The sequence below is a fragment of the Mixophyes fleayi genome, chromosome 1 (genome assembly GCF_038048845.1).
Source record: "Mixophyes fleayi isolate aMixFle1 chromosome 1, aMixFle1.hap1, whole genome shotgun sequence".
NCBI classification, from domain to species: Eukaryota; Metazoa; Chordata; class Amphibia; order Anura; family Limnodynastidae; genus Mixophyes; species Mixophyes fleayi.
In genome coordinates, this window is record NC_134402.1 from 360913613 (window position 1) to 360936119 (window position 22507).

At 39.6% G+C, this 22507-nt stretch overlaps 1 protein-coding gene across 3 annotated transcripts in view; it reads left to right on the forward strand.

Annotated features, from left to right (window-relative positions):
• Positions 1 to 22507, forward strand: part of RPH3A (rabphilin 3A) — a 206217-nt gene that overhangs the window by 178440 nt on the left and 5270 nt on the right. For all 3 annotated transcript variants that reach the window (XM_075178499.1, XM_075178500.1, XM_075178501.1), the window contains 3 exons: positions 3992 to 4143; positions 8646 to 8727; positions 12820 to 12916. In XM_075178499.1, coding sequence (XP_075034600.1) covers positions 3992 to 4143; positions 8646 to 8727; positions 12820 to 12916 — 331 coding nt within the window. The remainder of the gene's footprint in view (positions 1 to 3991; positions 4144 to 8645; positions 8728 to 12819; positions 12917 to 22507) is intronic.

Below are 22507 nucleotides of genomic sequence, written 5' to 3' on the forward strand. Positions count from 1 at the left end.
TTATTTATCTCAGTAATACATAGCAATTGGAATACAGTCATGGTCAAAAGTTTTGAGAATGACACTAATATTATTTTTAATAAAGTCTGTTCCCTCAGTTTTTATGATGGTAATTTGCATATTCTCCAGAATGTCATGAAGAGTGATCTGATGAATTGCAATTAATTTTAAAGTCCCTCTTTGCCATGACAATGAACTTTATCCCAAAAACAACATTTCCACTACATTTCAGCCCTGCCACAAAACGACCAGCGGACATCAGGTCAGTGATTCTCTCGTTAACACTAGTGAGAATGTTGACGAGGACAAGGCTGGAGATCACTCTGTCATGCTGATTAAGTTAGAAAGACAGAAGGCTTTAAAAGGATGCTGGTGCTTGAAATAATTGTTCTTTCTCTGTTAGCACGTGTTTCCTTGCAGATAACCATGGTTGTCATCATTGCTTTGCACAAAAAGGGCTTCACAGGCAATTTTGCTGCTAGTAAGATTGCACCTAAATTAAACATTTATCAGATCATGAAGAACTTCAAGGAGAGAGGTTCAATAGTTGTGAAGAAGTCTTCAGGTGCCAAAAATCTTCCATCAAGCGCCAGTACTGTCTCCTAAATTTGATACAGCTGCGGGATAGGGGCACCACCAGTGCAGAGCTTGCTCAGAAATGGCAGCAGGCAGGTGTGAGTGCATCTGCACGCACAGTGAGGCAAAGACTTTTGGAGGATGGCCTAGTGTCAAGAAGGGCAGCAAAGAAGTCACTTTTCTCCAGGAAAAAAATCAGGGACAGACTGATATTCTGCTAAAGGTACAGGAATTGGACTGCTGAGGACTGGGGTAAAGTCATTTTCTCTGATGAATCCCTTATCAGATTGTTTCGGGCATCTGGAAAAACGTTTTTCCGGAGAAGGAAAGGTGAGCACTACCATCAGTCCTGTGTCATGCCAACAGTAAAGCATCCTGAGACCATTCATGTGTGGGGTTGCTTCTCAGCCAAGGGAGTGGGCTCACCCACAATTTTGCCTAAGTACACAGCCATGAATAAAGAATGGTACCAATACACCCTCTAAGAGCAACTTCTCCCAACCATACAAGAACAGTTTGGTGACTAACGATGCCTTTTCCAGCATGATGGAGCACCTTGCCATAAGGCAAAAGTGATAACTAAGTGGCTCGGTGATCAAAACATCGAAGTTTTGGGTCCATAGCCAGGAAACTCCCCTGTACTTAATCCTATTGAGAAATTGTGGTCAATCCTCAAGAGGCAGGTGGACAAACAAATACCCACAAATTCTGACAAACTCCAAGCAATGATTAGGCAAGAATGGGCGGCCATCACTCAGTATGTGGCCCAGAAGTTGATTGACGGCATGCCAGGGCGAATTGCAGAGGTCTTCAAAAAGAAGGGTGAACACTGCAAATATTGACTCTTTGCATAAACTTAATGTAATTGTCAATAAAAGCCTTTGACACTTATGAAATGTTTGTAATTTTACTTCAGTATACCATAGCAACATCTGACAAAAAGGTCTAAGAACACTGAAGCAGCAAACTTTGTGAAAACCAATAATTGTGTCATTCTCAAAACTTTTGGCCTTGACTGCACATTATACAAACTGTATGTCAAACAGTGGTTATACTTGCTGCTTAAAATGGGAGTATCACTTGTTTATTTCCCAACTGGACACTATGGCCATTCTTCACAAACCTTGTTTGATAATGCAGAAAGGTTTACTTATTGAGACATGAATTCGTAAAATACTGCTCTAATACCCCCATTATACAGTAGTCTTTAAAATCTTTAGTTTCTAAAATGTATGTGACTGGGACCAGAATATATTGTTATGTTCAATCTTCATTTCCTCCACATTTAGAATATATCCCGTTTTTATATGAGATACTAAGCAAAGCTTGACATTGCTTAACATAATAATACTGTCACTGTTTTAAGAATAATTGTAAAAATGAAAAACAGGAGTGTAATATTAAATACAGACTAACGGGTAGATGTATCAAGCTGCTAGTTTCCGGCGGGTTTGGAAAGTAAATATAATATAAATACACCCCTAAATGTAATAAAAGCTAAGTTGTCTGCTTATATCCATTTACTTGTCCTATTTACCGTCTTCTTACTATTAAGGAACAGTATTAACAGTGTACTTTTTTAAAAAAAAATAAGTCAAAGTAGTAGTTTTGGCACAATATAAACATAAAGTAACTGCAAGTTATTAAGATGTTTGTAGCTCACAAGGCAGGATCAAATCAGACCAAGCACATAAATATGGATCTGTCTGTTATACAATAGAGAGCAAATATCTGCAATGTGAGCAATCAGTTGGTGCTCTGTGTGTGGCGTCTCCTCACTTTACCTGCACCTTGTGATTGCAGCACCTGCTCCAATTTCACGTACCATCTGGATTATTCATCATGTCTCTGATTGAAGGGTGTACAGCTAATCAAGGCCTCTTTGCATAGACCATTATTGGCGCTGATTTCAGTTTAGACAGGAATTGAAACCAGAATCCAAACTGTTCCGTGCACAAATTAAACATACACATTTCATGCCATCCATCCAGATATTTTATCTCTGAGCGTTACTTGTTTTACTCACTTAACCATAGAACTACTCCACTTTTGTTTTTCTCACTCAATTGAATTAACCTTTAATTCGGCCCAGTTCACTGTGACGGTAAAACACATTTTAATGGCTAATTGATTCTGCAAGAATTCGAGACACCAATGATCTATCTTTACTTGGGATCAACCATCTGGGAGGACTCTCTTTAGTCAGTGCAGGGTTTCCCAAACCCAGTCCTCAGGGCTCCCTAACAGTGCAGGTTTTCCATATCTCCTTGCTGGAGCACAGGTGTATTCATTACTGACTGACACATTGTAACAGATCCACAGGTGGTCTTAATTATGTCACATGTGATCCAGAAAACCTGCACTGTTGGGGAGCCCTGAGGACTGGGTTTGGGAAACCCTGAGTCAGTGTAATAGCTAATTTTATTGTTGCGGGAGCAAAGTTTCCTGACGTTTTTGCTGCTTGCATGCAACAGCGGTAGATCCTTCCAAATCTGGGATGTCTTTGTGAGGGGTTTTTAGTTACTTGCCTAGGGCAGGATCTATCCTTTGCAATACATGTAAAGTTTAAATATGCATTATATAATTTTTTTGACATCTCTGCTGTATACATACTGTATATGTACTGTATGCATGCCATTAGCCAATTGTTTACTGCATTTGTAAATTGCTAAAACCTGTTTGTTTGTTTTTTATTTTTCCGTTGAGCTTCATATGTTCTGGAAAAAATGTCACACACTTGGATTAGTGTTCAGCCGACAAATACTGTGTTATATAATAAAATGTGCCCCTCTTTATGTAAATACATGAAAGGCACTGTTTAGATGGGTGTGGTATTAATTGTTGGCACTGACAATGGCAACAGACAAAAAAAAAAATGATTTCTATAAAAACAACAAGATAAAAATAGCGACTTACCATCTAACAGACAGCCAGGATTTCCGCCTGCTTTAATCACCTCCACATTGAAACAGTGACTTTTCCAAATCTCTATAATGAAAAATGACGTCACTTGCAATGGACCCAGTGAAAATGGCGCTTTTAAAGCAGCAATGTTGGGACCCACTACCTGTATAATGTAATCCAGACGATGAGTCCCAACACTGCCACTTTAAAAGCGCTGTTTTTACTGAATCCATTATGGAACATCTTTTTTCACTGTAGAGATTTGGAAAAGTAACTGTTTCAATGTGGAGGTGATTAAAGCAGGCGGAAATCCTGGCTGTCTGTTAGATGGTTAGTCGTTATTTTTTTTGTCGTTGTAAACTCCATTGTCAGTGCCGCAGAAATGACTACCACCGGTTTAGATAGGTCAAACCAGTCTTAGTGTAATGTGCTATGGTTTGAGTTTAGTCTTTAGGTAACAAATGACAATGCAGCTCCTGAAGGCATCACAACAATGCCTGTCTCTTTGCAGACAGATCGTGGAGGTGATGTAGAAGACCGAGGGAAGATTCTGGTGTCACTGATGTACAGTACTCAGCAAGGAGGACTGATTGTTGGGATTGTACGTTGTGTTCACTTGGCAGCAATGGATGCTAATGGCTACTCTGATCCATTTGTTAAACTGTAAGTAACAATTAACGTCTTTATTTTTATATTTGAAAGTGCCATAGTGAAAATAGCCAGGCACGGAAAGATATCATCATCATCATCATCATCATCAACTTTTATTTATATAGCGCCACTAATTCCGCAGCGCTGTACAGAGAACTCATTCACATCAGTCCCTGCCCCATTGGAGCTTTCAGTCTAAATTCCCTACTATAGACACACACTCACACAGACAGAGAGGGAGACAGACAGACAGACAGAGAGAGAGACTAGGGTCAATTTTGATAGCAGCCAATTAACCTACCAGTATGTTTTTGGAGTGTGGGAGGAAACCGGAGCACCCGGAGGAAACCCATGCAAACACAGGGAGAACATACAAACTCCACACAGATAAGGCCATGGTCGGGAATCGAACTTATGACCCCAGTTCTGTGAGGCAGAAGTGCTAACCACTAGGCCACTGTGCTGCCAAAGATATCTGTGAAATATCTGTGAAATAAGACTCAATGTAGTATAACCAATATAAAAATAAAATTAAAAAAATGCACAAATTAGCAAGATAAATTTAAAAATGAATACAGTAAATATACACCACTGACTATAAATCAACAGTAAAAGGTAGTGATGTGGTGTCGTTAAATATTAAAATAAATAAGGTCGAATCAGTCCATAGGCACCCAATAGGTGTGTATAAAAGTTATCTGCTGCTCAAAAGTCTGTTCATATTAGAGATGGTCACTGACCCCCGTGTTTTGGTTTTGGATTCGGTTTTGGATCTGGATTACCGTTGTGTTTTGGTTTTGGTTTTGGTTTTGCAAAACTGCCATTGCGTGTTTTGGTTTTGGTTTTGGTTTTGTTTGGTTTTGTTTTGCTATTTTTTGGGAAAATCCATGTTTTTGGGCCTAAATTAACCCAATTTAGTGCTCCAACTGTTTTAGAGACAAGTAATCTAATTGTTGAGGTAATAAATCATCCAAAAAAACAGTTTAATTCTTCGTTGGTAGGCCTATTCTACACACAAAACAGATTGTCTTCCTCTCCATCTATGCATATTGGCAATGCAGCCATCGTCTTTGAATGTATATTACACCCTACACTTATAGTTAAATATGTAAAGAAATGGAAAAAGCCAGTTTGGTTTCTGTCTCTCAAGGCCCCCCTCCACTTGTATAAAATACCAAAAAATTCAGCCATTATAGACTGTACAATATTAATTGACATGGAGAAAGCCAGTTTGGTTTCTGTCTCTCTAGGCCCCCCTCCACTTGTATAAAATACTAAAAAATTCAGCCATTATAGACTGTACAATATTAATTGACATGGAGAAAGACAGTTTGGTTTCTGTCTCTCTAGGCCCCCCTCCACTTGTATAAAATACAAAAAAATCCAGCCGTTATAGACTGTACAATATTAATTGACATGGAGAAAGCCAGTTTGGTTTCTGTCTCTCTAGGCCCCCCTCCACTTGTATAAAATACTAATAAATTCAGCCGTTATATACTGTACAATATTAAATTGAAATGGACAAAGGCAGTTTGGTATCTGTCTGAATCAGATCCTCTCTCCACTAGGAGTAAAATAGAAAACTATTCAGCCGTTATATAATCTAGAATATAAATAGAAATTGAGAAATTTGGTATCTGTCTGCATCATAATCATCAACATCATCATTAGCGCCCTCGTCGCCTACACAAATCTCCCCCTCATCCTCTTCTAATTCCAAAGTGGCATCCTCAATTTGGGTATCACCGGCTACACTCGGGCTATTAAGGCACACATCAGCAGAATGCTCACGATTAGACATCCCACTGTTGGATGGACTCTCCACAGGGATTGTTGTCATTTGTGAATCAGAGCAAATATTCTCCTGTAATGCCTCACTGTTATCTTGCAGCTCGGCTTTGACGCGTAACAGTAGTTGTGCACCAATTGTAGGCTGGGTAACTTTTTGGGATCTGCCACTAATAGCCAAAGGTGAAGGCCTCATTCTCTCTTTGCCACTGCGTGTGTAGAATGGCATGCTTGCAATTTTTTTTTTTTATAATCACTTAACTTTTGCTCAGTTACACTTCTTTTTCGCTTCAATACAGTAAATTTTTTTTTGGTTTTTGTTTTTTGCACTAATTTGAAAACACTCTGTTGTTTGACATCGCCTTGGCCAGATGACGTACTGGGAACACTAACATCAGGACTGGTGACAGAACCTGGTTGCTCATTTAGATCATATGTGGACTGCTTTGAATCCATTCTGAGCGCAAAACACTGAGGAGTGCTAAAAATTATTTAGTAGATACTGCTGACAGATATGACTTTTGACAGCCAGAAATATTAATGCACAATTAGGGAGGACACCCCAAAAGCACTGAGGTGTGCTACAAATTATTTAGTAGATACTGCTGACAGATATGACTTTTGACAGCCAGAAATATTAATGCACAATTAGGGAGGACGCCCCAAAAGCACTGAGGAGTGCTACAAATTATTTAGTAGATACTGCTGACAGATATGACTTTTGACAGCCAGAAATATTAATGCACAATTATGGGGGACACCCCAAAAGCGCTGGGGAGTGCCAAATATGAAGAAAAAATAATAAACCTCTATCCTCCTCTCTGCACTAGCGATTTTGGTTAGAGCAATTGCAAGAACAATATTGTATTCTCTGTCCCTGCTCTAATTAGCCTATGACTACACCCTGCTCTCTCCCTCTGTCAAATGGCGATGGATTGCTGCGGAGGCGTGTATTTATAAAGTTGAAGTATCGCGAGAACCGAGTCCCGAGATCCGACAACGTCACAATGACGTTCGGCCTCGATTTGGATTCGGAATGGGCGGGAGAGTACCGAGCTGCTCAGCTCGGTACTCGGATACCCAAAGTTCGGGTGGGTTCGGTTCTCGGAGAACCGGACCCGCCCATCTCTAGTTCATATTGGCATTGGTATCAGCTACTGGTGCTGGCAAAGCTAATTACTGTTTCCCTACACTGAAGTCTGCTTGCAGAGGAACAACGTGTAGGGAGAATAGGCAGATAAACGTTCCTTTAGTAGATGTAATAATACAGCAGGATCAGCAGTACTATGACCTCGACTCATCCTGAAAATTGCTAGTTACTAGCACTTAATTGTAATTTAAGATAAACAATCATCACTGCTAGGACCTGACATATTGTCCTCTAGGTCCATAAAGGTGTGACTAAAGAAAGCTCTCACTATATGATAAAGTCAATGATAGATATTCACATGTTTCATTATCATCTCAACTGCCAACATGAGCTAGACATTCTATAATATAATGTGTTTGACTCACATGTACAAAACCTCTTCTTTGGCTTAAGTAAAGTTTTGTCACATCAAGTAAGTCATTGAGAGCAGATAGACAGACTAACCAGTGTAAGTGCTGAAAAAAAGTAAGTAGAGATAGCAAGCAATGTATTCTAGATTGGTGATGAAAATACAAAACAACAATTCATTTTAGATGTATGTCTAGTACTTTATCACTAAGTTAAATAAAAATATTAGGTTGGGGTGTAGAATGGAAAAAAACCATACTCAAATCTACTGGACTCCAATAGATTGTGAGTCGTCATAGGGCAACATTTATGGCATATAAAATAAAAAAATGGGCAAATCTGACAATTCTGCTCCGTACTAAGTGCCCACAGAACAAAAATGAAGATAGAGATTAAAATAATCAAAAGCCAGGCCACTGGTAAGTCCCAGCACAAATGAATAGTATAATTTGCAGACTTTTACCCTTTAAAAATATTTCCAAATGTAAAATATATATATATATATATATATATATATATATATATATATATATATATATATATATATATATGTATATATATATATAATGCAGAATCGTCCAAATGGATTTGCACATCTTTATTTATCACCAGACCCTCTAATATTTTTTGTTTTACAACTTAGTTCATTGCACACCCCAAGGGCATTTGTGCAGTCCTCCTATAGGAGAACTGTGAGGTATAGAAAAATGACCATGACCGAGCCAGATTCATCTCGCATACATTCTGCTGTGCAGGGCAGAGGAAGCCTATCAAGCTAAATAAAATGGTCTTTCCTAGAGTAACCCTGCTTTTCTGTGCTTCCTACATAATGTAGTGCCCAAAACTCTTAATCCAAGATTTAATGAGGTACGGTGGTATTGACTAATCATTTATAAATAAACTGTTGTCATATTGTTTAGAATAACATTGAGACAAAGCAATTGCCAGCAATGCATTTAGGCACATAGAGACATATCCTAAAGGACAATTGGTTTTAGATCTTAGTCTTGCCTGAGGCACTATGTAGTAAAAGCAAACAAATAACTTCATAGGACCTGGTGACAGGTTACTATGGGCTGGTATAAAGTGCTATGCCATACTGCCACTTCTCCTACTGCTTTATTGGTAAGATTATCATATTCCATTCACTAACATTTTTCATACACTCATTATATGTGTGTGCATTTGTGTCTTTGTGCAATTAACCCTGTGTTTATTGTAATTTTAGATGGCTGAAACCTGAGGGGGGCAAAAAAGCAAAACAAAAGACTCAAATTAAGAAAAAAACTCTTAATCCAGAATTCAATGAGGTGAGGTGGCAATGGCTAACAATTTAAAGAATGTTTTGTGATATAAATAAACAGTCATCATGTTAACATTGAGACAAATGGCAACAATAAATTCAGGTACATGGAAATACATATAAGTGATGCCAGGGTATATTTACTAAACCGCGGGTTTGAAAAAGTGGAGATGTTGCCTATAGCAACCAATCAGATTCTAGCTATCATTTATTTAGTACATTCTACAAAATGACAGCTAGAATCTGATTGCTTGCTATAGGCAACATCTCCACTTTTTCAAACCCGCAGTTTAGTAAATATACCCCCTTGTCTTAGATCTTGACTAAGTATTGACTAAGTTTGGGAAATTATAGAAATATGTATCAAATATGTATATGTGGTGTGATCCCAGCCTTCTGAGTTGAAGATTAAATGATAATTCCACCTTATTTTTTTTCTGTTTTGTTTACTAGCATCACTGGTACATGCAGAGACAAAAGAAAGGAATACTTTTATTCAGCCATTTACCGTAAACTAATCCTAGGGTTTGTTTCCTTTATGTAACTCAACCATGATAAGTATCCCTGCCCCTATGTAAGAAGCATCCACCTGAAGAACACAAGGATACTCAAAAGTTAAATTTCTGGTGGGCCTCTATCCTCTATACATCTATATCCTCTGCTCACCAGCTTCATATTTGGATCTCAAACTTTCAAGCACAACTAAATAACCATGGCGTAACTGAGTCAGGGACTGGCTGTCAAATTTTAGCCCGGAGGGGGGATGGGGGAATCAGCAGCCTGTTGGGAACATTTTAAAGGAAATACATTTATAGCCCAGTGACCCAGCCCAAGGTACCCCACTATGAGACCGGCCTGGGGGGGCAGATGCCCCCCAGCTCAACCAGCCCCTGAGCGAAGTGCAGTTGCTATAAATAAATGATCAGCTCAGGTATCCGCAGACTGACGTTTTAATTTCTGACATGATGGGCTGACAATTCAGGTATAAATAGTATTCTTACAACTGTATGTAACAGTACTGTTACAGTTACCCTCCCACCAATTAGTATAACTTTGGGGCTGTCCTAAATGTTTTTGGAGATCTCACTCTTGCAGGTGCTCCAACACTGCTTCTATTGTTGACAGCCAGGAGATGGTGAGATTCAAACTGCACTGAGTGTGTGTCACGGTCTGTAAAAAAGTTACTAGCCAGTATTAGTGCTGCTGAACAGGGAGGTACTGAGTCTAACGCACCCCCAGTGTTCACAAAGGACCCCTGCAAGGGAGTTTGGGCATTGCTGCAAGAAGGTGCGCAGGGAGGGGTTCTCCGAGACAGCCACTAGCGTAGTAACTGAGTGGACGGGCGTAGTCAATCAATCCAGGTCACAACCAGTCGTGAAGCGAGGTACAAGGGAAGATCCAAAGAAGAGGGGGCAAGCCAGGAGTCAGAGAGCCGGAACTAGCGATGACTTAATCCAAAGGAAAGTCAAGAGGAAAGCAGGGTCACAATGGAAGCAGGTTAGACAAGCAGGCAAAGTGCTGGAGTAGGTGTGTGAGCCAATACTCTGGCACCTTAATGGTGCCAGAGGCTACTATTTATCCCCAGAGGTTGGCCCTAATAGGTGGGCGGTAATTGGCGGTCAGAGACGCTGACCGCCGACAGGAAGCAGAATAGCGTCCTGTTGCCTAGCAACGGGATGTGCGACTTACTGCGCATGCGCGCCAGGGGAAACAGGAAGCGGAGATCGAGCGGCACAGGCGGCCGTCTCTTGCATCTAATGTCAGTGTGGAGGCGGCGCCTGACAGTATGATACTTTCCAACACACTAGCGCATACTGGACAGAGCAGTTTTGTCCAATCAACTCCGGTGTTAGAAATTGACACGGCACAGTTTGTCAGTGTGGAAAGAAAAAACTGTTATTGCACCCCAGATGGGTGGTGGGAAGGCTGACATTGAACACCCACAGTTCTGCTAGATAGGGGATAAGAGAAAAGGTGACCAGATTCTCCACAATAAAGACAGAGGTGATTTCTGATGCGTCTGAGGCGAGAATGGCCTAGTTGCATAGGTTCCTCAAAAGTGGATACAGGAGTTTGAAATTGAGGAGCTAGACAGGGAAAGGGTCGACGAGAGCGATCCCTCTCCTGGTTACATTCCCTGTGGCGAATATCCACCTTGATACAGAAAGAGATTAACTAATCCAGACTGGATGGGAGATCATTGGAGGCCAGATCGTCTTTAATACGTTCTTTAAATCCTTGCCAAAAGTTGGCCACGAGAGCTTCATTATTCCAGCTCAGCTTAGAGGCTAGAGTCCGAAACTGAACTGCATATTGGCCAGCAGTAAAGGATCCTTATCAAAGGGCCAACAATCTTGAAGCAGCGGTAGAGACTCAGCCCAGCTTATCGAGGACCTTCCGGAAATTCTTGATGAAGCGAGAAGAATTCTGGAGCATAGAATCATCCCTATCCCAGAAAAGGGGAGCCCAGGCTAGATGGCCCATAGATGGCACACTGGTTAAGAAACCTCCGGCATCTGTTGGGGTCGCCAGAGGCTACTATTTATCCCCAGAGGTTGGCCCTGATAGGTGGGCGGTAATTGGCGGTCAGAGACGCTGACCCCTGACAGGATGCCGAATAGCATCCCATTGCCTAGCAATGGGACGCACGGCTACTCTACAGGAGCGCAGCGTGTCGTGGGAAATAGGAAGCATTTCATTGCTAGGCAATGGGCCACGGAGATCAAGCGACACAGGCGGCCATTTCTCGCACCTAATGTCAGTGCGGAGGCGGCGCCTGACAGTGTGATTCTTTCCAATACACTGACACATACTGGACAGAGCAGATTTGTCCAATCAACTCCGATATTAGAAATTGACATGGCACAGTTTATCAGCGTGGAAAGAAACAGTTATTGCACCCCCAGATGGGTGGTGGGAAGGGTGACATTGAACACCCACAGTTGTGCTAGATAGGGGAGGGTGGATGGTAGCAGGAAAATACATTTGAGGGAAATTACTCTAATAAGTGCTCAGGTGTACTTTAAGCAACCGTGACCAAGTTAATATCTGTTGATCTAATGTAAATATTGAAATGTAAGTAGAATGTTGTATTTAGGAACATTGTTTAATATCAGGTATTGTTGAGTGTGCTATCACTCACATCAGGGGCGGATCTAGAAAAATGCTGTACCTGGATCCGCCACTGACTAGTTCTGTAAGCTTATCATAATAGCTGGTAGCCGTAACATATAGATACCATGGTTAGAAGTTCTGACTTGCAATGCCTTAAAGTAATTGTTTTACAAACTCTCTGTGATCTTTTTATGATATTGAAGTTATATTTATATATTTGAATTTTGTGATCTCTGGTATTTACTCCAGAGTTCATCTTGTATTAGATTTGGATAGAAAAAGCACTGAAGCTAGAATGTTCAATTACGACGATTGTTCAGTGCATTTTTCATTTGTTATCTTTTATTCCTTTCTCTAGGAACATTGTTTAATATCAGGTATTGTTGAGTGTGCTATCACTCACATCAGGGGCGGATCTAGAAAAATGCTGTACCTGGGGCGATTTAGGGGGGGGGGTTTAGGCCCCGCCCCTTTCTAACATCTTAGGCTGCCGACCGCTGCACAGTATGTGCAGGTCCGTCCAGCCGTGACAGGCAGGGACAGTGTGCTGCCCGGCTGCTCTGGTTGTGTTTTAAACACAGTCAGAGCAGCCGGGCAGCACACTGTCCCTGCCTGTCATGGCTGGACGGACCTGCACATACTGTGCAGCCATCGGCAGCAAGTGTCTGCTAGGGGGGGCGATCGCCCCGATCGCCCCCCCCTGGATCCGCCACTGACTCACATAGAGGTGCAAACTGGTCTTGGGAGAGTGACCCTGAAGATGCTGTTTTTAGGAGAAGATGAAAAGTTTTGGTGGTTGTTAAAAAAACCAACTTGGATTTCAAAGAAAGTTGTATTAAATGAAAGGGTAACTCATAATCTGTTTGTTGACATTATTCTTACCCAAATATTGAGGGAATTTAGAAAGTAAAAAGCTACAGTATTTTGCCAGCTGAATTGTTAGTATGTTACAGATTTGTAAATATTTGTTTTGTTTTTCCTCCAGGAATTTTACTTTGATATAAAGCACAGTGATCTGGCGAAGAAACAATTGGATGTATCAGTGTGGGACTATGATATTGGGAAATCCAATGATTATATAGGTAAGATCACCATATGTATGCCTAGCCTATGGTTTACTGTACAGTAAAATAATCTAATGCTGGACGCACAATATTAATATATTGGCCATATATCACTGCATTTGTGACCACAATATGATCAGGCTGTCTGACAAAAATCAGATCGAAACCACTTGATTAATTGTCAGATATACTGTAGTATCAGTTGTCAGATATAGGGGCATATTCAATTGTCGCGGATTTCCGCGGCGTTAAAACTACTACCATTATTACGGTAGTAGTTAGCTGGATTTCAACTCGCGGCTTAGGGAGCTGCGAGCTGAAATCCAGCGAGAAAACTACCGTAATAACGATTTTTCCGCGCACTATTACCGTAATAACAGTAATAGTGCGCGGATCGCGAGATTTTCGGCGTTTCCGACAACAATTGAATATGCCCCAAACTGTAGTATCAGTTGTCAGATAACCATTATCTGCATGTGTATGTGTTTCTGCACTGACCCTCTTGTGCTGCCAAATCTATTCAGTTTGGTCACCCAGCTGCCATATTAAATCTTTATTTAAAGTGAAATGAGTAAACACACCTATTGTTATTTATTATTATATTTTATTTATAAAGTTCCGACATAAAACTCAGCACTGTACTTTGAAGGCATTGCTTTTCAAAGAAATGATATACAGACATGAAACGTAAGGTAAGGAAGGATGCACTTGTTGAAATAATCTTACAATGTAAGCGGTGTGGGAAACACTTGATATATAAGGTAGCGGAATTAGCAAGTGTAGCTATTGGTGGTTATACATGTTCAAGGATACAGCCACTGTGCTAGTTCCTGTATCATGATAGTTGATTACTGAATGGAGCCAGGAACTAGCGCTGTACCTGTAAGTGGATACTGGTACTATGCTATTTTCTGGCTCTGAGCAGCTGATGGTTACAAATACAGATTCCTGAATTTAGGCAGTTTTTTGATACAGGTACTGTGCCAGTTATTGCTTCTCGACAGTAGGAAAGTTCAAGCAAAGTGCTAGTAACTGTGTCTGGGCAGTTGGTGATCACAACCACTTTGTTAGTTCCTGGCTCCATACAGTTGATAATTATAAGTACAGTGCTAGTTCCTGGATCTGGGCATTTGAGATTATAAGTACTGTGATAGTTTCTGGATCCGGTTAACTGATGATTGCAGGCAGAGTCCCAGTTCCTGTCTCCAGGCAGTTTGTTATTACAGGCACTGTGCTAGTTCCTGTCTCCATGCAGTTGGTTGTTACAGGCACGGTGCTAGTTCCTGGCTCCATGCAATTGATTATTACAAGCATGGTGCTAGTTCCTGGCTCCATGCAGTTTGTTATTACAGGCACTGTGCTAGTTCCTGTCTCCATGCAGTTGGTTGTTAGATGCACGGTGCTAGTTCCTGGCTCCATGCAATTGGTTATTACAATCACGGTGCTAGTTCCTGGCTCCATGCAGTTGGTTATTACAAGCATGGTGCTAGTTCCTGTCTCCATGCAGTTGGTTGTTAGATGCACGGTGCTAGTTCCTGGCTCCATGCAATTGGTTATTACAATCACGGTGCTAGTTCCTGGCTCCATGCAGTTGGTTATTACAAGCATGGTGCTAGTTCCTGGCTCCATGCAGTTGGTTATTACAAGCACGGTGCCAGTCCCTGTCTCCATGCAGTTGGTTATTGCAGGCACTGTGCTAGTTCCTGGCTCCATGCAATTGGTTATTACAAGCACGTGCTAGTTCCTGGCTCCATGCAGTTGGTTATTACAAGCACGCTGCTAGTTCCTGGCTCCATGCAGTTGGTTATTACAAGCACGGTGCCAGTCCCTGTCTCCATGCAGTTGGTTATTGCAGGCACTGTGCTAGTTCCTGGCTCCATGCAATTGGTTATTACAAGCACGTGCTAGTTCCTGGCTCCATGCAGTATGTTATTACAAGCACGGTGCTAGTTCCTGGCTCCATGCAGTTGATAATTACAGGTACAATGCTAGTTGCTGGCTCTGAAAAGCTGTGATTGTAATTATGCATAACCGAGCAGTGCATTAGCGAGTAAAGCTCCTCTACAAAGTTGCTGGAAGGCCATCTTGTATTCTGGATTGATGCCGAAATTGTAAGTGTTACCATCCATATTGGCACTTACACAGCACTGTCAAGGAGTTTATTTGGACAGTTTATTGCTGTACTAATCACATCATTCACTTCTACTATAACTGCATATTAGATACCCTTGTTCATTTTCAATGCTACAATCAACTGAGGTCTGAAAACATATTTCATTTTTAACCTTATATTGCTTTATATTGCATATTTTATATGCGTCTTCAACTTACAGTACCTATGTTCATACAGCTGCTTGATAATAATGTGGTATACTATGACTATGATATCACACTATAGTAATAGCTTATATTGTAAATTGCAGCCAAGAAGCAGACAGCTGTTTTTAAATCTCCCATTGTCTGGCAGATGTGATAATTTATTTACTGACTTGAGCCAGGCACTGAGAGGTTTGAAACAGTGGTTAAGTGGAAGCAGCATGGTGCTGATCAGTTACAGTGGTGCCTGTATAATGAATCAAAATAAGAAAAACCCTTTAATAATTAAAATTTAAGTAAAAAAAAAAAGTCTTGTCATATATTAGAAATAATTATGTTGATGCCTGTGTGTGTTTTTACAGACTTCATTTTAACTTTTTTTCACTAGAGGAGTCTGGGATTTTTAGTTTCACTGGTTGAAAAATTAAAAATACATTTTGCAGTACAAATACTCTTTTACACTTACCTTATGTAACATTTGTATTCTATTTGACTGGTCATGACAACCTCAATTATCCTCTAGAATAAATGTCTTTCTAGAATAAATTACTTTTCTTGATGTGGGTTTCTGGTACAGGGTTTGCCGACGAGAGAGTGTCCTCATATTCATGGTCTCAGGCTGGGTTCCTCCTCTCAGGAGATCCCACCGATGGGACCTGACTGATGACAAAAGGGCTCCTGAAATTCCAGATTGCTGACTGACCCTGCTGGATATGTGACAAATGGCCAGCCTACACATATACCTGGCCTTGGCCCAAGACAATCTAATATGGGATCGGCCTGGGTTGTAACTGGAATTTAATTGGGAACTTTAGAGTGGTCTGGCACACAGGTACTCAATAGACACATGCAGATGAAAACAAGGGGTGCTTAGAAAGTGTAGCTCTTAGCCGGGCGGAGAGCTGAAGTGCTTAATCTCATGCACAAACTTTACAGAGCCGGATAGGTGGTGATCTCAACATTATGCAGCTAACAAGTGTTACTGCTGGGAGCAATAAACCAGGAAGGTCTGGAGGCTGAACAGGATTTATTACTGTAGGCTTACTGATGTAAAGATCAGCCCACATGGATAATCTTAAATCATAGCCAGAAGGCAGTCCATGGTCAGGAAATAGAGAACTGGAGCACATGAAATCAGATAACCGGAATGCTCAGATGGAGACTTAATATTCTAACAACTAGAAGAGGGGAATTGCCCTTATAAAAGTGCAGGTTACCCCTCCTGAAGGAACCCTGCTTTTGTTAACTCTTCCCTATCAGAATTGTGTTTCATAGCTGACAAATCCAGTACTACCATTGAACCAAATACTGAAGAGGAGTATGGCAGATCTCATCGATTATAAATTCTTCATGACCATCTATGTTAATCAGAGGTGGTGGTGGAGTAGATCATTCTTGGAAAGTATTATGCATAGGTTTAAGGAGAGAAATGTGAAAAATATGAATGAGTAAACTAGTAGGAAGAAGTAATTGAGCTGCAATACTGATGATCTTATAAGTACCTATGTAACAGGCTGTCAATATAGCTGAAAACGATGAGTAGACCAATGTTTTGTAGCATCCAGACTTTATCCCTGTTCTTGAAATGAATTTGACTTGCCATTTATCAGGAAAAATGATTTTAAGAACCTTTTCTCGTCTGGATCTGTTTATGTATTGTTTGTATGTAGTTAATGTAGTGATATGCGGCTGGTACTTCAGTAGCAATGGTCTAGAAAGACACAAGCAGGAAAACTGTGGGATGCATATATAACGTTGACACTTGTGGACTAGAGTTAGTCGCATTATTATAGACAGGTTGCACCAGAGAAAAAAGTTGAAGCCCAATTATCTTGCTGGTATGAGGAAACAGCGCAGGTATTGTTCCAAGGCTTGGTTCATTCTTCATGTCTGTCCATTAGACATAGAATAATAAGCATATGTTAAATGAAGATTATTTTTAAGAAGTTTAGAGAGAGCTGCCCAGGAATGAGAAGTAAATTGAGACTGTCTGAGATAACTTAGTCAAGGCACGGCGTCTGAATATTGTGGACAGAAGAATAGCAGTCTTCATCAGTAGATCTACCACCATCATAATAGCATTTATTTTGGATATTGTTAGCTCCACAGTAAAAGATAAGATACCAATCCTCACTAACAAGAAGGAATAGGTAACAGTTGTAGAAGCAATGCAGATAATTATTTAGAAGTTTTATGTCAAACACAATCATCACAGAACCAAACACATTCCAGTATATCCACAGACATGAGGTGCATCTCGTCTGACCTCTGAATGGCCCTTGGGGTTCAAGTCATGATTAAGTTTTATAAATTGAGGCTGTAAGTCTTCAAAGCGTACATATCATTTTCCTTGTTCTAGTATACTGTTGTATGTAAACATAGAAGTATCTTCATTTTGGTCAAAATGATGAGAAGTTCAGGATCAAAACTGTCACCTTTCTGTGTACGGTATAATAAAGAGCCAGAGGTCTTGTAATTGGAAATTGTCAGGACGAAGAACCATAGCGTAAACCCTATCATTAGTTTTGTTTTTTCGACCTTGACGAAATAAGGCATTAGCCTTTCCATTCAAAGATCTTGAACAGTAGGTAATTTGAAACAAAAATCATCAGAAGCATAGTGATGCTCTTTCTTGTCGAAGATTTGGGCACTTGGCATTCTGCAAATATTCTAGGTTTTGATGATCAGTGTAATCTGTTATGGGATGTGTGGTCTTTTCCAGATGATGCCTCCATTCTCTAAAAGTGTGTTTAATGGCTTATAACTCCTTATCTCATACATTGTAATTGGTGTAATTGTACTCTGCTGCTGATAGCCATCAAGAATGCACAAGGATACAACAGTGCTGTGGAACCCACTCAACTGCATCCGAAGAATCAACCTTTACAATACACAGAATAATTCTATAAGGGCACCAGAATTGGTGCCATGTTAAAGTGTAATTTTAGTTGTTAAAACTGTGTGTGTCTCATTTTTCCAAAGAAAATTACTTTTTGAGTAAGAGAGGTTATGGGAAAAACCAAGGAGGAGAAGTTTCAGAGAAACCATTGATAAAGATGATATGTACAGCTTTTACTGATGATGGGAGTGGCCACAGATAACTATCTCTCAGATCCATCTCTATACCTTTAGAAGGCAGAATAAATCCAACATTTTTAAAGTTTAAAATGGTATTTTTTCAATTTTTTCAAATGAATGTGAAGTTGGAGATTATCGAGTACTTGAAGCACAAGCTGTCGATGTTCTATTTTGCTATTAGAACAAATTAAGATGTCATAGATAAATAATTTCAAAGAGATACAAGAAAGTATAGTAAACGTCATTAATGAAATGTTGGAAAGTCTTGAGGGCTTTGCATAGTCGAATGTCATTACCAATTATTCATAACGGCCATATCTGGCTATGAAGGATGAACCTGAACTAAATTGTGATCTAATTTAGTGTAAATACTGGATGATAGGAATTCTGTTAGAAACTTCAGAGCGCTCTGGAGCTTAGGTATACAATAAAAAGGCTGAGCATGTGATTAAGCAATCTAATATTCTGTACAGCTAAGTGGAACTCTTTCAAAACCAAATTTTACTTTAATCTGCATTTGTCTATGGACTCCAGGCGCTCCAAAGCCCCCTGGAGTTTCGATATGATTTCAAATCAGTCAGTATTTATACTAAGTTAGACCTAAGGGGAGCTTACAAGTTAGTTTGCGTTCATCCTTCATAACCAAATACAGATGAAAATAAGAAATGGTTTTGAAAGTGTATATCTCTGCAGTACATTGTGCTAGGTAAGTTATAATTGGAAAGCAGTCCAATGTCACAGGAACTGGAAGAAGTCAGGAGAATCGGTAGAGCAAGTGAAAAACTGGTACATGGCAGATCAGATAACAGGAATGCTGGAATATCAGATGGAGACCTAATATTCTGGAAATGAAGTAGAGGGGAAACATCCTTATCAAGATAAAACAGTAATTTAAATGGAAAGTAAAAGAATGATGTTTGCATGAGCAAGTTTATTTAAAAAAAGCTAAATTTCCTCTCAGACATAGAAATAAAACCTTTCACATTGTGAGAGATTAGAGGAAGGTAAAGCCTGATCGATATGAGACCTTGATTCTTAGAGCCTGATGGCTGCTGTCAAGGATCAGAAGATCATCTGACATGTCTGACACAATACTAGGGAATAATTTGTTAAGATATTATTGAATCTCACTTACTCTATTAGGAACTTCAAGTAAGTGAAACTTTTTGCACAGGATCAAGTATCTAAACTAGTGATAGGCAACACTTCAGGTGCAGCATGGACGGCCCTCTAGCATTAAGGGCCGCACATGTTGTTTAATCTCAGTAATAAGCTTAAACAATATATTTAATAATAGAAAAAGACACCTATCTGTAATATCATAGCAGGCATTTTATAAGCTATAACAAATCTGTCAATAAAGAAAGGAAGAGTTGGAGACCGCAGGTGGAGGCTCGGAGGGCTGCATATTGCATTAGGTCTGTGTGTTGCCCATCACTGATCTAAACACTCAATAAACAGAGTAAGGTACCGTTTTTTATTTTGTAATGGACATAACCGATATTTCGGCAACAGAATTTTCGTGGCATGACTCCAGGCTTCTCTGACCTGTTAGAAATATCTGTTCACCATTTGTTCTAGCTCAGCACAGAACAAGGAATGAGCTCTTAGAAAAGAGAATCTTGCCTTTGTTATAGATCTCTTTTGGTGAGTAAGGTAGATCTGTGAGGGTGTTGATTTATCTGCAAATATTGCAGGGGTGCTTGACCAGAAAGAGGAAGAAGATTCAGGAAAGGAAGCTAGTTGCATAGGCCTTTATGCCAGAAGACAGCCTGCTTGCTGACCACCTGCCTATTTGCTGCTGTTGGGTTTTTCTTCAAGTCGCTAGCAGTATTAGCAATGAGCAGAGATAGAGACTTGCTGGACAAAACGCTTTAAGCTGCTGGGTCCCCTATAAGTACATATTTAAAGGTTTCAGGAATGTATAAGAACACATCTTCTCCATCAGAAAAATATATTTTAAATATTTATGCTAATGTAGAAATTAATTTATTTGCTAATGTAAAACTGATAAAGCACATGTCCATGAACCATGTAGAACCAATTGGAGTACTGCAAAAAATAATTAGTTGATGGAACAAACACATACAGTTTCCAAAATATAAAATGTATATTAAAGTATTTGGAATGTCATAAGACATCTTTTAATGTTGAATACATTTTATTTAGTGTTCCTTTAAGATAGAACTCCAACTTCTAGATCTACATTTCTAAACAATCAATTCCCAATAAATCATCAAAAATAAAATAAAAACAAAATGTGGCTTTGAGTTCACGTAGTGTATTATGAATATAGAGTGGTTAATTATTGGCTTGGCCAGGCATGAATGCAACATGATTGCACTGTAGATGATGTGCAGCTATATAGAAAGTCTAATCAAAACTTAATTACCATTTAAGAAGTAGAAGTGTAATTCAAAATATCTACAAATGTTTATCACCACTTTAAAGGGCGACCAACATAAATTGCTAGTACATGTGTATTAAAATAATTGCATATACCTCTCACATTGTCTAATCACAATTAGAGTGTGTACATTTTAATTAGAGGACAAATTATAAAAAAGTCTCATGATCCTTTTTCACTGACTATGTGACCTGTTGCTGCAGAGATTCGGAAGAAGGTTGGATCGCCACTGCACCCATCCAGTCCCCCATGAAATATGAGATTTAAAGGCCTTGTTAGCTTCTGTGAATTCGTTTATTCAGAACTAGATGTAGTCCCGACCTAACAGAGTTATGTTAATTATGTTAGTTAAGTTTTAAAACTACTAATACTGCATACAATGTCTCAGATTAGCTGTAGCGAGTATTCTCTAATCTGAGTCATGTCAGACCTAGTAGCAATTGGGAGACCCCAGGTATGATAACTAAATGTGGAAGTCTCGCAGTTTACAACATTCACTGCATTCATCTACTTAACTACTTAACCCCCATCTCATTCATCTACTTAACATTCATCTACTTAACCCCCATCTCCTCCCTTTAGCTCGTCCTCCCTTCTCTCCTCTTGCCTCAACTGGCTCCTCTTGTGCCTGGTCTGTTTACCCTCCCTTAGGATGTAAGCTCGTATGAGCAGGGCCCCCTCCCCTCCTGTCTCCATACCTGTTCTTCCGCTCCGTCTTTACTGGATATGACTGGCCGGAGTTTCTGAAGTATTGGTACTTTTTGTTCATTGTTCTGTATGGTTGCACCCTGTATAGTCTACTGTTAGTACTGTGTGCGGCGCTGCAGAAACCTTGTGGCGCCTAACAAATAAATGATAATAATAATAATAATAATAATTCACTGTAGCTGTGATTTTGTGTGATCATGTTTTGGGATGCCAGAGACTGTATACTGAGTCTTTCTATGGTACAGCAACTTGGAAAAATAATGTCCCCATCCACCTTAAATTTATGACAGCAGGTCGGTAAGCTTAGAAGGATACAACTACTAATAAAGAATATTTCATAAGGCTATATAGAGAATATAATTATGTTGGTGAAACATAGCAGTAGTAGTTCAACCTTCCCCCCCCCCATATAAAGTAATGATGCTTTCTCATGAATCCCAAATATTATCTAAGATGGCAACCAATATCTTTATTCAGTAGTATTAATGCATGGGCCACTCAATTAGATTTTGCCATTTGTTCTATATTTTGTTGAGACAGCTCTGTTCCCCGTTTCTTTGGAGGCCTTTAGCCAAACACTGCATATTCCTGGATGCGTCTGTAAAGGAATAGTAACTCATTTAACAATCATATAAACCAAACGTATTCCTTCTGCTCTGTCTTACCGATCCTTTTTTTTTTTGTAACTTTTAATTGCTACCTTTAACATCTAAATGACTTGGTAATGTAATGACAATGAATGAGTGGAACTGGGATTTGAAAGCATAAAATAACAATGTACATAACGTGTTACTGATTTTAAGTGATGTTCTAAAAAATCTGAAAAGAAAAAATTCTTTGATGCATTATTGCGTCATTAAATAGGTTAAATTAGTCACTATCTGTGGTATTTCAGCTATAGTTTTCAAGTGTTACCTTTATTGCTTCATTTACTGAGCTTCACAATACTCCCCTATACGTTCAGTTAATTGACTCTACTCTCCCTAACACACCAGGTACTTTTAACTGTTTTTATATGCATAGTTTAAGATCCCATGTGCAAGATAAGGACAATAGTGTTAAATATGTTTCATTATAGTTACCATAAATAAATGGGGACA